This window comes from Lithobates pipiens, unplaced genomic scaffold, assembly GCF_037356315.1.
Source record: "Lithobates pipiens isolate NorthernLeopardFrog02 unplaced genomic scaffold, aLitPip1_a1.2 Scaffold_16, whole genome shotgun sequence".
In the NCBI taxonomy this organism is placed as follows: Eukaryota; Metazoa; Chordata; class Amphibia; order Anura; family Ranidae; genus Lithobates; species Lithobates pipiens.
In genome coordinates, this window is record NW_027507748.1 from 404,885,640 (window position 1) to 404,901,237 (window position 15,598).

The window sequence follows — 15,598 nt, forward strand, 5'->3', positions numbered from 1 at the left end:
TAAAGAAACTGCTTACATACATTGAAAGAGTGGAGCATGCGCAGTGTGGTAGCAATGGTGGAGGGGCTCTGTGAGCCTGCAGATTGTTGCCACCACATAATTGCTGACTAATGGGTGCCCCTGTAATTAAACTAATACATAACCAATTAACAAATTATTAGGAAGGCATTTATTATTTTTTATTTACATATTTTTGTAGTTTAGTGACACATTAAAGATGGTAAGATGACTGAATACTCATGGAAACCCCATAACATACAAGCTCAGGAATAATGTGAGATATGATGTGTGTGTGTGTTAATAAAGTAATTTCAATGTAAAAATGTTGTTATCCCTGTTTGTGCACCTACAAATACTTTGTTATGGTGCTAAGTAGTCTTAATAAAATAATAATAATAAAAATAATTAGTCTGATTAAAAAAAAAAATTCTGCTGTAACAATGTAAGGTATAGAAAAGATCAAATGACCTTCAGGACATGATGTATGAATCCAGGAAGCAAAAGATGAACTTTTCATATGTCTAGTACTATAGTAAGATTAAACCATGCTGAACTGTACAACAGTATTATATCCTAATACATATGGTTTGTATGAGCTGCAAGTTATCTTCTCCTTTCTCAGCTAATGAACATTGTAGGCATATCATTGTTTTAGCAGGTTTTCTCTAGAGAGTTGTGTCTCCAACATTGAAGACAGATAGAAATGACAGATGCTGACTCTAACAAAATCTTTGACATTTTAATTTGATATTACAATAATTATTGTAACCTAAATTTCGACAGGCTATATTTGCAGTTTAACAATGTTCTTGTTGATCTATTTATCTCCCCACTATTGTAGCTCTTAAAAAAAGATGTAGCTTGGAATGTTGTACTAAAATAATACATTTGTCTTTTCTTTTTTTTTTTTTTTTTTTTTTAGGCGAGGCCTTAGGATTTCCGAATGTTATTCCTGTGCCATATGATAAAATTATAAAGGATCCTGAGTCATTAGTGGTGCTTGGCTTTCCAGAGGGAATCCATTTACAGAAGCCTTCTGAATATAGCCTAAAAAGCCTAATGCTTATTTTAGAGCATAGTCATCGTATACGATTTAAATTGAAAAGGTAATGAGTAGTGAACACAACAAGAGCAATAAATAGCTGGGAGTAGTTTATTTAAAGTGAACCTTGCACTAAAAAAAGGCAAGACCTTTTTATTTATTCATTGTCCACCATTCCATGTCTGTACACTTAATTAAAATAAAAAAAGCCTGTTGGAGAAAAAAGTTAGTAAATCTACTTAGCTTAGCCCCAGCTTCCACCCACAGCGCCTGGGTAAGGGTGCAGTCGCCATCATTTTGGCAAGATCCTGAGAGAATGTTGAATATCCTGAATGCGCTGCACTTGAGCATGTTGTCTCGAGATTAGGTTACTCTCCGTTTATAAAACTTGACCAGGATTTAATGGCTTTGAGTTCCATACAGCTTTCATTCCTTATAGTCTGCATACCATTTATATTCCCATATGAACGTACTGCAAAAACTATCCATTTCCTGGCTGTTTTCTTTGCCTTAAACTTTCACAAATTCCCTACATTATCACTATGTGTGATATCATATACTGTAGCAATGGTACACTTGTTTTTTATAGTCATAACTGGTCAAGACAACCTAAACTAAGTAAGCTGTATAGTATTACATTACTATTTATCAGTTAGCTGTCCTCTACACCTCTGTGGTGTAAGGGACCCATGATTTATCTTGAAAGTAAGAGTTAAAAAAAGTCTTGTGACCACTGTTGGTAGGTTATGTATGCACTACTCAAGCTGTGTTAATGGTCAGTTTACTGTCAAGTAATGAGAGACAATACTATGGATTCCTTTAGAGGATATCAGCCTGTGACCTGCCCACAAATCCAAGCCCAGAAAAGTGCGGGGTAGTACTGTAATATATATTTTGATTATTTGTGCTATGCTTCTTTTTTCTATATAGAGCGCCTGAAGAACCAAACAGAGACTCAATGCCTTGTCCAGATTTCAACTGTTCCCCTGTTGCTACAGCAAAGGTTGTTCCAGATGCAGGTCTAAATTCCAAAGTCCCGAAACCAACAAATCATGATAATCCATCCAGTGTACCAAACTTCATGTACAATGTCCCAATACCTAGCCAGCTTTGTATGGAATTAAAGCAGGAGGCCCACTCAAATATTCCTGGACTTAACCCTGTGAATGAGGTACTTACCCACCAGTCACCAGGAGAACAGAAGCAGGACTTTCCAGAATGTTCTGGTGAGGACAATATCATATTTTTGGAAACAATACATTTTTTAAATTACTTAAATTCTTACAGAGCAACAGACTTTAGCTTTACTGCAGTCAAACATTGTAATGCACAAATAAAATGCGTGTAGGGAGATATTTTACCTGCTAGCTGATTTGCATTTCATCCTGAGATTTACACAACCCCATCATACAACACAGCTAAGAGGAGGACACAACTTTCTCTTTGCAGTTAAAGAATGCAGTGGCGTCATCTCTATGCCCTAGCCTATGGTTAAGGAGCAGCAGGAGATGATGAAGTCATCCCTCTGCCCAATATGTTCTTTCACCCAGTCAGCTTGCTCCTTGTCTACACATCTTTTTTAACTCGCCTGTATTTGCATTGGTTGCGTACAAAAAAATAATGATTTATATATCATTATATAGCTGTGTTCATTTGTGTCTTCTATTTTTGCCTTAAGTTCAGCTTTAAACAAGTGAAGATCAAATAACAATTAATATATAAAAAATCTCTTTTTTAAAAATCATAAGTGACTATAAATAAAAAAAAATATCCCAAAAAATAAAGTGCAAATCACATTTAACAATTCACATTTGGAAAGTTCATCATAATCTTCAAGTGCTTGCTTGTGATTTTCAAAAAATGCTTGCTGTGATGAAAGAATCAAAAGTAGTTATCCTGGTGATGAGAAAGGCCCCAAATCTGTGCTAACAAGTTATCTTACACTGCACTTACCAGAAAGATTTGACCCCTTTTCTCAAAATAGGTCAAAATCCTTACATAGAAACTGGATTTATTCCTCCCTCGATATCTTGGAAGTTTTAGCGCATCATAGAGGGCATTTCTGTATCTTTAGTAACCTTATAGACAAGGGGGAGACATGAAGAGTCTCCAGTAATGTTAAAATTAGGGAAAAAAAGTACTAGCCACTCCAGGTGAATGGACTTTGCCTTATAAGAACTCAAATCAAGTGCTAGCCCCAGCCCGCCTCCCTGGGTATATGAAGTAAAGAAGAAACTGGGGTTCCTGGATTTCCATTGATGCTTGTTTTTTTGGCTGCAATTCAATGAAAGTCCAATAGCCATTTATTAATCACCAAGATGACATCAGAAGACACCAATACACAGACTTGTAGACACGTTTCACACAGTACAGTTGGAATGATTAAGCACAGTGGTAATGATTAAGCACAACTGTACTGTGTGAAACGTGTCTACAATTGGTTGTCTTCTGATTTCATCGAATTGCAGCCATTTCTTCTTTAGTTCAATGTTAAAATTCCACTTACATTATAGCAAAAAAACAAGCATCAATGGAAATCCAGGAACGCCAGTTTATGTTCCACCTGTGATCCAGAAAGCAGAAATGATGGGTACCGGAAAGTCTCACCCTATGCATTTCATCAGCAAGCGTCTGACGCCACCAGGAGTCAGACATTTGCTGAGAAAACGCGTAGGGTGGGACATGTATTCGCTTAAGGCATTAAGTGGAACTGAGCAAGTGAGGAGCAAGCAGAATTATAGCCTTCGGTTTTCTGTGTCTAATGTCAATTTTTCCTTCAGGCCTCTAACTGCAGGTTGCCTAATTATCATCAAGCTGTGTCCCTTAAAGGACAATAAAGAAAACATGTTAATTTCTGAGCCAAAATACAGTATTAATAAAGGATGAAATACTATTCAGTTAATAAGTATGAGTTTTAAAGGAGAACTAAACCACATTCTTGTGGTTTGGAAGTTAGATGAGGCGCCTATTCAATAGATTATAAGATGTCTGTAGCCAATGCTTTCTCTTTCAGATCAATCAAACAGTGTAGAATATATTGTAAATAACACACATGGATACACAGGGGTTGATTTACTAAAACAGGGGAATGCAAAATCTAGTGAAGTTGTGCGTGGTAGCCAATCAACTTTTATCTTCAGCTTGTTTAATTAAGCTTTGACAAAAAAATGGAAGCTGAGAGTTTACACTTTCCAGTTTTAGTAAATCAACCCCAAAGCTTTGTACAAGTGATCTGTAGATACACAAATTTTACTTAAAGTGTTTGTTAATGCACTTATACAAAATTATGCAAGCCCCTCTATTAGAGGCTGGTATAGAACACTGTGTAAGTTGTTTTTAAAAACTAGTGTTGTAAATACCGAATTTCAGGTCAGTCACATGACTCATGGCCGCTTTCCAGCTTTGGGATGCACTTTGACCACGGTGATCAGGGTGTAGCAGCCCTGGTTATTGTGGTCTGTTTAGAGAGGGGATACAGGAAGTGCAATGTTCAGGTTTTTTTTTTCTACAGTTTAGAGGGGGGCAGATTGCACAGCACAAGCACTGTACTGTGTAATACGTTTTAAGGGACCAGAATCTATATTTTTTTTTTTTGGTTTAACAAACGCTTTAAGTAGACAACAGAATTAAATATTTTACATGTGTTTAATGTAGACTTCATCTATGGAAAATAGTTACAATGAGTCCTACTCCACCAATGCTTTATAAATGTATACATACAGTGCCTTGAAAATGTAAAGGTATTTAATGTGATAGACCAACACAAAGTGGCGCATAATTGTGAAGTGGAATAAAAACGAAAAATAGTTTTCAACATTTTTTACAAATAAATATCTGAAAAGTGTGGCGTGCATTTGTATTCAGCCCCCTTTACTCTGATACCCCTAAAATCTAGTGGAACAAATTGCCTTCAGAAGTAACCTAATTAGTAAATTGAGTCCACCTGTGTGTAATTTAATCTCAGTATAAATACAACTGTTCTGTGAAGCACTCTGAGGTTTGTTAGAGAACCATAGTGAAAAAAATGCACCATGAAGGCCAAGGAACACACCAGACAGGTCAGGGATAAAGTTGTGGAGAAGTTTAAAGCAGGTTTAGGTTATAAAAAAAATATCTGAAGCATTGAACATCTCACGGAGCACTATTCAATCCATCATCGGAAAATAGAAAAAGTATGGCACAACTGCAAACCTACCAAGACATGACCATCCACCTACACTGACAGGCTGGGCAAGGAGAGTATTTATCAGAGAAGCAGCCAAGAGGCCCATGGTAACTCTAGAGGAGTTGCAGAATTCCGCAGCTCAGGTAGGAGAATCTGTCTGCAGAACAACTATTAGTCATGAACTCCACAAATCTGACTTTTATGGAAGAGTGACAAGAAGAAAGTCATTGTTGAAAGAAAGCCATAAGCTATGTGTGTCAGAAAACTAACACTGCACATCACCCTGAACACACCATACCCACTGTGAAACATGGTGGCGGCAGCATCGTGTTGTGGGGATGCTATTCTTCAGCAGTGTCAATGAAGCTGGCTAGAGTTAATGGGAAGATGGATGGAGCCAAATACAAGGCAATCTTAGGAGTAAACCTGTTAGAGCAGGGGTCTTCAAACTATGGCCCTCCAGTTGTTCAGGAACTACAATTCCCATCATGCCTCGTCATGTCTGTGAACATCAGAGTTTTACAATGCCTCATGGGACGTGCAGTTCTGCAACAGCTGGAGGGCCGTAGTTTGAAGATCCCTGTGTTAGAGTCTGCAAAAGACTTGAGGCTGGGGTGGAAGTTTACTTTCCAGCAGGACAATGACCCTAAACATACAGCCAGAGCTGAAATGAAATGTTTTCAATCAAAGCATATTCATGTGTTAGAATGGCCTTTTCAAAGTCCAGACCTAATTCCAGTCTTGAAAATTGCTGTTCACAGACACCTTACATCCAATCTGACAGAGCTACTATTTAGTAAAATGAATGGGCAAAAATGTCACTCTCTAGATGTGCTAAGCTGGTAGAGACATACCCAAAAAAAGACCTCCAGCTGTAATTGCAGCAAAAGGTGGCTCTACAAAGTATTGACTCAGAGGGGACTGAATACAAATGCACGCCACACTTTTCACATATTTTTTTTTTTTAAATGTTGAAAACCATTTATCATTTTCCTTCCACTTAACAATTATGTGCCACTTTGTGTTTGTCTATCACACACAATACCATTAAAGTACATTTACGTTTTTGGTTGTAACATGACAAAATGTGGAAAATTTCAAGGGGTGTGAATACTTTTTCAAGTCACCGTATAGATGAATATTGATATCTTAATTTCCAATCATATTTTGGGTTAGTCACATGAACTAAAGTGGTCTGGTGAGTGATCATCTTCACTGAAAAGACTGATCTGTTAGAATAAATAACACTAATGTTATGTTTTAGAGAAGGTGCTGTATCATCCAGTTATTTCAGTTTTCATGATTTGAGGTTTGGGGGTTTTTTATTTTTTTGGCCTATATCACGATTATGAGAATGGTACCTGAACTCACTCAGATTGTCCAAGTATTTTGAATTACAATACATGAGGTTGTATTTTAGTATTAATCTTACAATATTAACATTTTCTGTCAAATCTCTGTGTTATATAATTTTTTTTTTCGTATTTTTGTAATCAGTACCACAGTCTTCTGTACCTGACAGCAGTCTCAGGCAAAATGTCCATGCCTCAAAACGTGTCCTTTTCTCAATAGTTCATGATAAAACAGGTAAGAAGGAAACAAAGCATAATATTAAGCAATGTTTATGTACATACACCCTCTTAGGCTCGGTTCACATTGCTGCGACTTGGGTTCAGACTTGTGGGACCCCAAGTCGCATGACATGTGAAATCCCATGTTAGGCAATGAGAGCTGTCTTAATTAGCACTACTGAAGTCACTCTGACTTTAGAAAAGGATCCTGTACTACTTCAAGGTGACTTCTATCTGAATTGTGCCTCAAAGTAGGCCCCAGGAAGTCTCTTGGCAAAGTCTCACCATAAGTTGGGCTGACTTTCAGGTTGTGGCAGTGTGAACCAAACCTTAGGCACATGGAAGAACTATCTAGTCCTGCTTAGATAAACTGATCTCTGGAGCCATTCATATCTGACACAAATTAAATATGCTATCTCATTCATCAAATGATAGCACCTTTCTTGGCCAAGCAGGTCTGTGATTGTCATGTTGCTTCCTGGCCACAGTGTCTGCCATTTATAATTCTTCTCACTGTCCCCATTAACTCAACCATATGACTCTAAGCCCCTGTACACACGGTCGGAGAATCTGTCGGAATGCGTCTTATCGGACTGTGTCGTCAGATAATCCGACTGTGTGTGGTATGCATCGGACTGATTCCATCCGAATCTCCGTCCGACCCAATTTTCCAACATGTTGGAAATATTTCCCGAGCAACTGGGCCGGTCGGACCTAATCCGATCATGTGTATAGCATTTTGATCGGACCAAGTGCCACGCATGATCAGATCAAATTCCTACATCAAAGCTATTGGCTACTAGCCTGAATGTAGTCCCATCGTAACGAAATTACGTCATCACGTTCTGAAAGATCAGATTTTTCGCCAACTTGGCCCGACCGTGTGTATGCAACAGTTTCGGACACAATCCGTCGGACTAAATCCGACGGACAAAATCCGACGGATTTGGTTGGCAAAATCTCCGACCGTGTGTACAGGGGCTCAGGAAATGCAAATATTGCAGTGAAATGGTTATTTCAGATTTTTCCCGAGACACTGCGGTGATCAGTAGGAGAGTATTATAGAATAAAAAATAATTCTTCCCTTCTGCAGACCTATACAGCTATTCTCCCTTCACTCAGGGATCTTGTTGTATTTTTGAGGTGTCCTAGAAAGTCATTGCATGCACGCCAACAAATGCAAACGTCATGATTTATTAGCATTCATTTTAAGTAAAAATAACTACTAACTTATTGTTGTTTTTTCTTTTACTGAGATTTTATTAAAGTTTTTCAATATAGCAAGAGAAATAAGGCGGTACAAAAATGAAGTGTACACATAGAATATCAGTACACTTAGCAGGGGAGCAGGGGCGTTGCTAGGTGGCAAAAAGACCAGGGGCTTCAGCCCAAAGTCTGAGCCCAGAGCGGGGGGGGATGTTGCTTACCTGATGACCTACCTGATGCACACTGACACACACTGACCTACCTCATACGCACTGACTTACCTGACCAGAAGGTGGAATCTGCCATGTCACTTGGCCGCGCTCGGGGTCAGATCGGCAGCAGCACTCGGACTTGGGGCTCATAACAGAATTGTGCGTGCCTCAGACCTGGGGGTTTTTGGGGACCCACTCCAACCCCCCCACCCAACGCCACTGACACTTAGTACAAATATTGCTCCCCAAATGCAAAATGAGAGAGGCAACAATCTAATACTGTAACAGAACATGGATAAGACAGGGCTTACGAAACATCAATTTGTGAGAATAAGTTGAGCGTCTAAGACATAAGAGTCATTTGTTCACGAAAAATGCCAAAAGAACAACAGGGGAGCCTGTGACGTCAATGCATACTACCAGGAAGCAGATTGCCACTAAGCAGCACAGGACTGAGAATCTGCAAATGTTTGACCAGCAAGGGGTTTTATGATCCCAACTGTAGAAGCTAAGCCAGCTAGTGCACCTATAAATGTGAGTGTGATTATTTTTTTTATATAAAGATCCATTTTTATACAGTTCAACACTATGTTAGATTTTTCCTGCTCTTATGACATACAGTTGTGCTCATCAGTTTACATACCCTGGCAGAATTTATGATTTCTTGGCCATTTTTCAGAGAATATGAATGATAAAACAAAAACTTGCACTCATGGTTAGTGTTTGGCTGAAGCCATTTATTATCACTCAACTGTGTTTACTCTTTTTAAATCATAATTACAACAGAAACTACCAAAATGCCCCCGATCAAAAGTTTTTAATACCGTGTATTGCCCCCTTTAACATCCATGACAGCTTGAAGTCTTTGTGGTATTTTTGGATGAGGCTCTTTATCTTCTCAGATGGTAAAGTTGCCCATTCTTCTTGGCAAAAAGTCTTGGGCTGTCTTGCATTAACTGCACGTTTGAGATCTCCCCAGAGTGGCTCAATGATATTGAGGTCAGGACACTGAGATGGCCACTCTAGAACATTCATTTTATTTTGCTGTAGCCAATGACAGGTCTTGTGTTTTGGATCTTTGTCATATTGGAATGTTCAAGTACGTCCCATGTGTAGCTTCCTGGCTGGTGAATGCAAATGTTCCTCCAGCATTCATCTTGCCATTAATTTTTACCAAATTTCCTGTGCCTTTCTAGCGCACACATACCCAAAACATCAGCGATCCACCTCCGTGTTTCACAGTAGGAATGGTGTACCTTTCATCATATGCCTTGTTAACTTCTCTCCAAATATAGTGTTTATGGTTGTGGCCAAAAAGCCAAATTTTGGTCTCCTCACTCCAAATGGCTTTGTGCCAGAAGGTTTGTGGCTTGTCTCTGTGCTGATTGGCATATTATATTATTAGTGGGATATTTTGTGGCATTTGCATAGTAATGGCTTTCTTCTTGTCAGGGCTGGGCTCAGCTCTTCCTTCTCAAAGCTGGCCGCTCAGCTGTTGGCTAATTGCCAGCTGCTTTCGCTCCACAGTGACTCACCTGCTGTTGATATCCAGGTTGTCAGTCCTGCCTACTTAAGCCATCCAGCAAAGATGATCTCTGCCTTCGCCCACGTCACATCTCTAGAGATGCTATCCTGTGTTCCTGTTAAAGACTTGCTTGGCTGACATTCCTTCTGGCTCCATATCCTACATGCTGTTCTACTATGCTCATCTCTGGCGTTTTGGCTTGTCTGACTATACGTTCCTGGTTCCTGAACTCTGGCTATGTTTTGACTACGTTTACTCTATTTACCTTTTTATTATTATTCTTAAACAGGTGTGATTTAACTGTACTTCGGTCTCAGTCTGAATCATGGTTTCTGACACTTCTGGCGACTCTACCATGCAGCCCATCAAGTGCCTTCTTATTGTGCATCTTGAAACAGTCGCACCACATGTTTTCAGAGATTCCTGTATTTCACCTGAAGTTATTTGTGGGTTTTTATTTGCATCCTGAACAGTTGTAGCTGAAATTTTAGTGGGTCTACCTGACTGTGGTTTGGTTTCAACAGAACCCCTCATTTTCCACTTCTTGATTAGAGTTCAAACACTGCTGATTGGCATTCTCAATTCCTTAGATACATTTTTATATCCTTTTCCTGTTTCATACAGTCAACTACCTTTTCCCGCAGATCCTTTGACAATTCTTTTGCTTTCCCCATGACTCAGAATCCAGAAACATTAGTGCAGCACTGATGAAAGATGCAAGGGTCTGTCAGGAGTCCAGAAACTCATTGACCTTTTATACACACACACAAATTATAAGCAAACGGATCACAGGTGAGGATGGTTACCTTTAATAGCCATTCAAACCCCTTTGTGTCAACTCGTGTGCATGTTATCAGGCCAAAATCACCAGGGTATGTAAACATTTGGGTAGTTTCTGTTGTGATTATGATTTAAAAAGAGTAAACACAGTTGATCGATGATAAATGGCTTCAGCCAAACACTAACCATGAGTGAAAGAAATGTTTTTTGTGTTATCAATCATTTTCTCTGAAAAATGGACAAGAAATCATAAATTCTGCCACGGTATGTACACTTATGAGCACAACTGTATGTGTATGATGCACACAGTCTAAGCCCTTGTACACACGGTCGGAGAATCTGTCGGAATGAGTCTTATCGGACCGTGTCGTCAGATAATCCGACTGTGTGTGGTATGCATCCGACTGATTCCGCCCGAATCTCCGTCTGACCCAATTTTCCAACATGTTGGAAATATTTCCCGACCAACTGGGCCGGACGGACCTAATCCGATCATGTGTAGAGCATTTTCATCGGACCAAGTGCCACGCATTCTCAGATCAAATTCCTACATCAAAGCTATTGGCTACTAGCCTGAATGTAGTCCCATCGTAACGAAATTTCGTCATCACGTTCTGAAAGTTCGGATTTTTCGCCAACTTGGCCCGACCGTGTGCATGCAACAGTTTCGGACACAATCCGTCGGACTAAATGCGACGGGCCAAATCCGACGGATTTGGTTGGAAAAATCTCCGACCGTGTGTACATGGGCTAAGGGAACAAGAGTCCAAGAATCACCAGGAAAGCAGCTGGCCACTGGCTATATACCCATAAGGGGAATCCCATTGTAGGCCACAGAGAGGATCTCCCTTTGAGGTGAGCGCATAGAGTGACCTGTGGAGGGCACTTTTGATTTTTGAGAGAAACACATGATTTGTACTGAAGTTTATTACTGGATATCTGATAATTCACAGAGGGTGTATAAGCATGTGCGCAAAGTGAATGGACTGGATTTTATGATCACTTCTCTATGAGGATTATTTACAGTATCCATTTAAGATTGCTGAGTTGTTATGGTTATTTCAACTGCACGTTACTTTTGAGTATATACAACAACTTTGAGTATACTTTTTTTATTTATTTATTGGCACATCACCCCACCCGTAGTAGCACGGAAGTTTTACCAAATTTTTTAGGGCCACCATATAGGTTTCCTATTGCCCAAATCTGGTCAGCCTCTGAAGCTGTTGGATGGGTACCATGGTAGCCATTTCTCAATTTTAGCTGGGGTAAAATACCAACAAGACATAACGTTAAGGGAATTTTCAAGAGCCAGGACATTACCAGAGGATTTAAACAGGGCCTCCCACATTTTCAGTCAGTCACCTTGCTGTGGATCACCTTTTTTGTTGTGTTTATTTTTTATATATAATGCAGAATATAGGTATCAGCTATTTTTCTCAGTGTACTTGTACAAGTTGAATGAGTTTTTCTTTTAACATTTCTTCTCCATATATTCTTGTTTTGTTAGAGAAATGGGACAGCTTTATTAAGGAAACGGAGGATATCAATACCCTCAGGGAGTGTGTACAAATCCTGTTTAACAGCAGATATGGTGAGAGCTAATGCATTCCTACATTTGTCTTACAGTAAAAATAAATTGAAACCTTAATGGAATAGTCTCTCAGACAAAGATAAAGAAACCTTCACTTTTTTATTTTAACTACTTTGTTAAATACGCATTTTTGATATTTAAATAAACAAACCTACATTTGAGTTTGGTTAGATTTTATATACATTTATGCAGTATTTATTTTAGTCTCCTTCAAAATAAGTGAATTTACTATGTGTAGTAAGATCTCACTTTTTGAATCCTCATTGGTTACACTAGCGTGTATATTTATAAGGCTGTAATCTGACAATCACCAAACCTTCACTACAGGTGATTCTTATGGGTGCATGTGTTTTAAATTACAGTGATTGATTCACCAACAGTGAATGTTTGGTGTAAGTCCTATCTACTTTTTTCTAAATAGACCCCTAAGTGAAAAATGAGGGGAAAATATACCAGTTATCAATTAACTTCATTTCAGCTGTCACCAAAATAGAATTGCTTTCAACGTTCACCTTTTGTATCTTATCTAAGTACCAGAAAATAAAGGTGTGTTCCAAGAGAAAAGGGATGGAACTGTGAAAGGAGGCTACATTGTGTGATATCACATCTTTAGATCCGTATGATTTAGTTTACAACAGACATGGAGATGTGGTAGAAAGAGAAAAGTAACTTGGATAATATCTGAACAGCTCACTTCTTGTATTTTTATGTTTTTTAAATTGAGCATAGCCAAACAAAATATGCATTGTTTATGCATAGTTAAAGATTAATTCAAATACCCTTTACCCTTGGATATAATCCCTCGGTATATGATTGTGTTAAACTGTAAAATGTCTACTGAATGGCACTGGGTATCTACTGTCTCAACTCTTATGACACATATTTTCTTGAGTTTTGTTCATGCACAGAGGCTCTCTACGTTACCTGAATTACTTAAATGGTAGTACATACTGTTGTTTCATTGTTAACTGTATTATTCTTTTAGATACAGAGGACTTAGCTGGCAGCTCACATAGTGGTGGTTAGAGCTCTGAAAAGGTCAGAGGCACAGAATCTAAGATGTCTCTTGATCTTCACCAGAGCCACCGGTTTCACAGGTAGTAATAAGGTTGCAGTCCTCTGGCCCACTTGAGCAGGCCACAGCTAAGAACAGGTGAGACTCTCTTGTAGTGCTAGAGAACTGGCCTTACAAGGCATCAGGTTATATAGTGGAATAGCCAAAAGGGCATAGGAATGCACTTAGGCAGGCCAAATTTCTTTCCTGTGATCACAGGTTGCAGGAAAGAAATTTGCATGACTTCCCCATCAACACAGACAGTATTTATAGGGGGATCCCTCCTGCCGAGCAATTGTCTGCTCCAGGTGAAGCCACCCCTGCTGGGAAAAGACAGTTAATTATACAAGTGGCTATACCTGCTGCTAGCGATAATCCCAAATTGATTGGTTGAACTTGGTACATTCATCCTGCCTAAGGCTGGCCATATATTATACTATTTTCTTGTACAATTTTCTTTTAGCTTTACTAAAACCATATAATATGAGGTCAAGCCTAAATACTTTCAGTTTGTATGCAATCAGGCAGGCCTTTGCACTACATGGTTGAAGGTAATTGAGAAACAGGCTGGGAGAAGTAGGACCAGTAGGGATAGAAGCACTTAACCACTTGCCGACCGGGCCATAGCCGAAAGACGGCTACAGCGTGGTCGTATTTTTTTGGGAGGGCGTCCATGGATGTCCTCCCAGAGTCTTGCTCTAGCGCACCTCCTGGGGTGCGTTCCTGCAAACATCCATGACCGCCGGATCCGGAAGACTCTGCGCATCACAGATCGTGGTAAATGGCCGTTGTCAAATGACGGAGCGGTCACTTGTAAACAAACCGGCGGCATGTCATGACGCCGATTCCTCCCTCCCCTCTCTGTACTGATCGGTACAGTGCAAGGGGAGAGGGATGCCAGTAGCGCTGTGGGCTGGATGTGCAGTGTCCACAGCGCTGTTCTGTGCCAATACTCTGCAACACTGTGCAATACTCTGCCAATACTCTGCATCACTGCAATACTTTGCAATATTTTGCCAATACTCTGCCAATACTCTGCATCACTGCAATACTTTGCAATATTTTGCCAATACTCTGCCAATACTCTGCAATAAATTTTAACAGAAAGATCAGTTGATGTATATATTGTACTTAAAAGCGTGTAGTCACCTGTATTGATTGTGGTTAGCAGCTTAAAACAGTGCTTTCTGTTATTCATGTGTCAATTTTTCTCTGTTTTAGCTGAAGCTTTAGGCCTTGATCACATGGTGCCTGTGCCATACAGAAAGATTGCCTGCCATCCAGAAGCAGTAGAGATAATAGGAATACCCGATAAAATCCCTTTCAAACGTCCATGTACTTATGGAGTGCCAAAACTCAAGCGAATCCTAGAGGAACGGCACAATGTTCATTTTAATATCAAAAGGTAATATACTGTAGGGCATTAACAGACATAATTGCATGCTGTAGAGGTAACTGAACTTAATAAATATTTATTTCTTTCCCTTGCCCAGTATGTTTGATCAGAGAATTTTCGAAGGTAAGTTTAAGTCTGTATTTTTTGTTAAAAGTCTATATATTCACATCTACATAAAACATAAAAAATCTGCTCATAAACAGATGTATACACATGCACTTTTATGGCTTTAAAGAGGAAGTAAACCCTGATGAGTTTACTTCCTCTTTCATTCCCTGCAAAGGCAAAGCATAATGGACTACTATGCATCGCATAGTAGTCCATTATGTGTCACTTACCTGACACAGGAGCCAGAGATGTCACCGATGTCCCCTGTAGTCCGGCGCATCCATCTTCTCGGTGGGGTCTCGCTGCTCCGCCGCTGTCATTCGGCGAAGCCGCGATGATGTCACTCCCGCACATGCGCACGGGAGCCGACACACGCGGCATCTTCGTCGTTGACGGTGCCGCGCTCAGTGCGCCTGCACGCCGCTGTCTACGGCGCATGCGCCGTAGACTGCGGTGCCTGTCTTTCGGCAAATATCTCCTAAACCGTGTAGGTCAAAGTGTGTTGTAAGGGTTTACAACCACTTTAATTCTTTTATATTAACACTGAAGATCCAGCATGTAGCAGTAAGGGCAGAACACACAGCTAGATGGTATGAATGTAGTTATCTTACAATCTCAGCATTTCTTTTATAAATACATTTCTTACAAATAATTTTTTTTTTACGTTTATAGCCTCTAGCTTAGATAAGATCCTCAAAAACTGTAAAAAAAAAAATCAGATGAAGCAGTTTAGATGTATTTAAACATACTAGCAACAATGTCCAGGACTACCATCTTTTAGTTTGTCATATACTACTGTATACAGTGAGTTTTTTTTACATATAGCAATCACAGAATTATTAAAAGCATTTGTGAAACTTTGTGTACACTTTTTGTGAATGAAAAGTTCTGAATCACCCATGTACCCTAAAATGTAGTACATTACCAGTGACTTGATTTATAAGA

At 39.4% G+C, this 15,598-nt stretch overlaps 1 protein-coding gene across 5 annotated transcripts in view; it reads left to right on the top strand.

Moving 5' to 3' along the window:
* GTF2IRD1 (GTF2I repeat domain containing 1) overlaps positions 1–15,598 on the top strand; it is a 143,059-nt gene that overhangs the window by 85,961 nt on the left and 41,500 nt on the right. For all 5 annotated transcript variants that reach the window (XM_077482371.1, XM_077482368.1, XM_077482369.1 and 2 more), the window contains 6 exons: positions 923–1,106; positions 1,973–2,268; positions 6,705–6,794; positions 12,012–12,095; positions 14,371–14,554; positions 14,643–14,668. In XM_077482371.1, the coding sequence (XP_077338497.1) occupies positions 923–1,106; positions 1,973–2,268; positions 6,705–6,794; positions 12,012–12,095; positions 14,371–14,554; positions 14,643–14,668 (864 nt within the window). The remainder of the gene's footprint in view (positions 1–922; positions 1,107–1,972; positions 2,269–6,704; positions 6,795–12,011; positions 12,096–14,370; positions 14,555–14,642; positions 14,669–15,598) is intronic.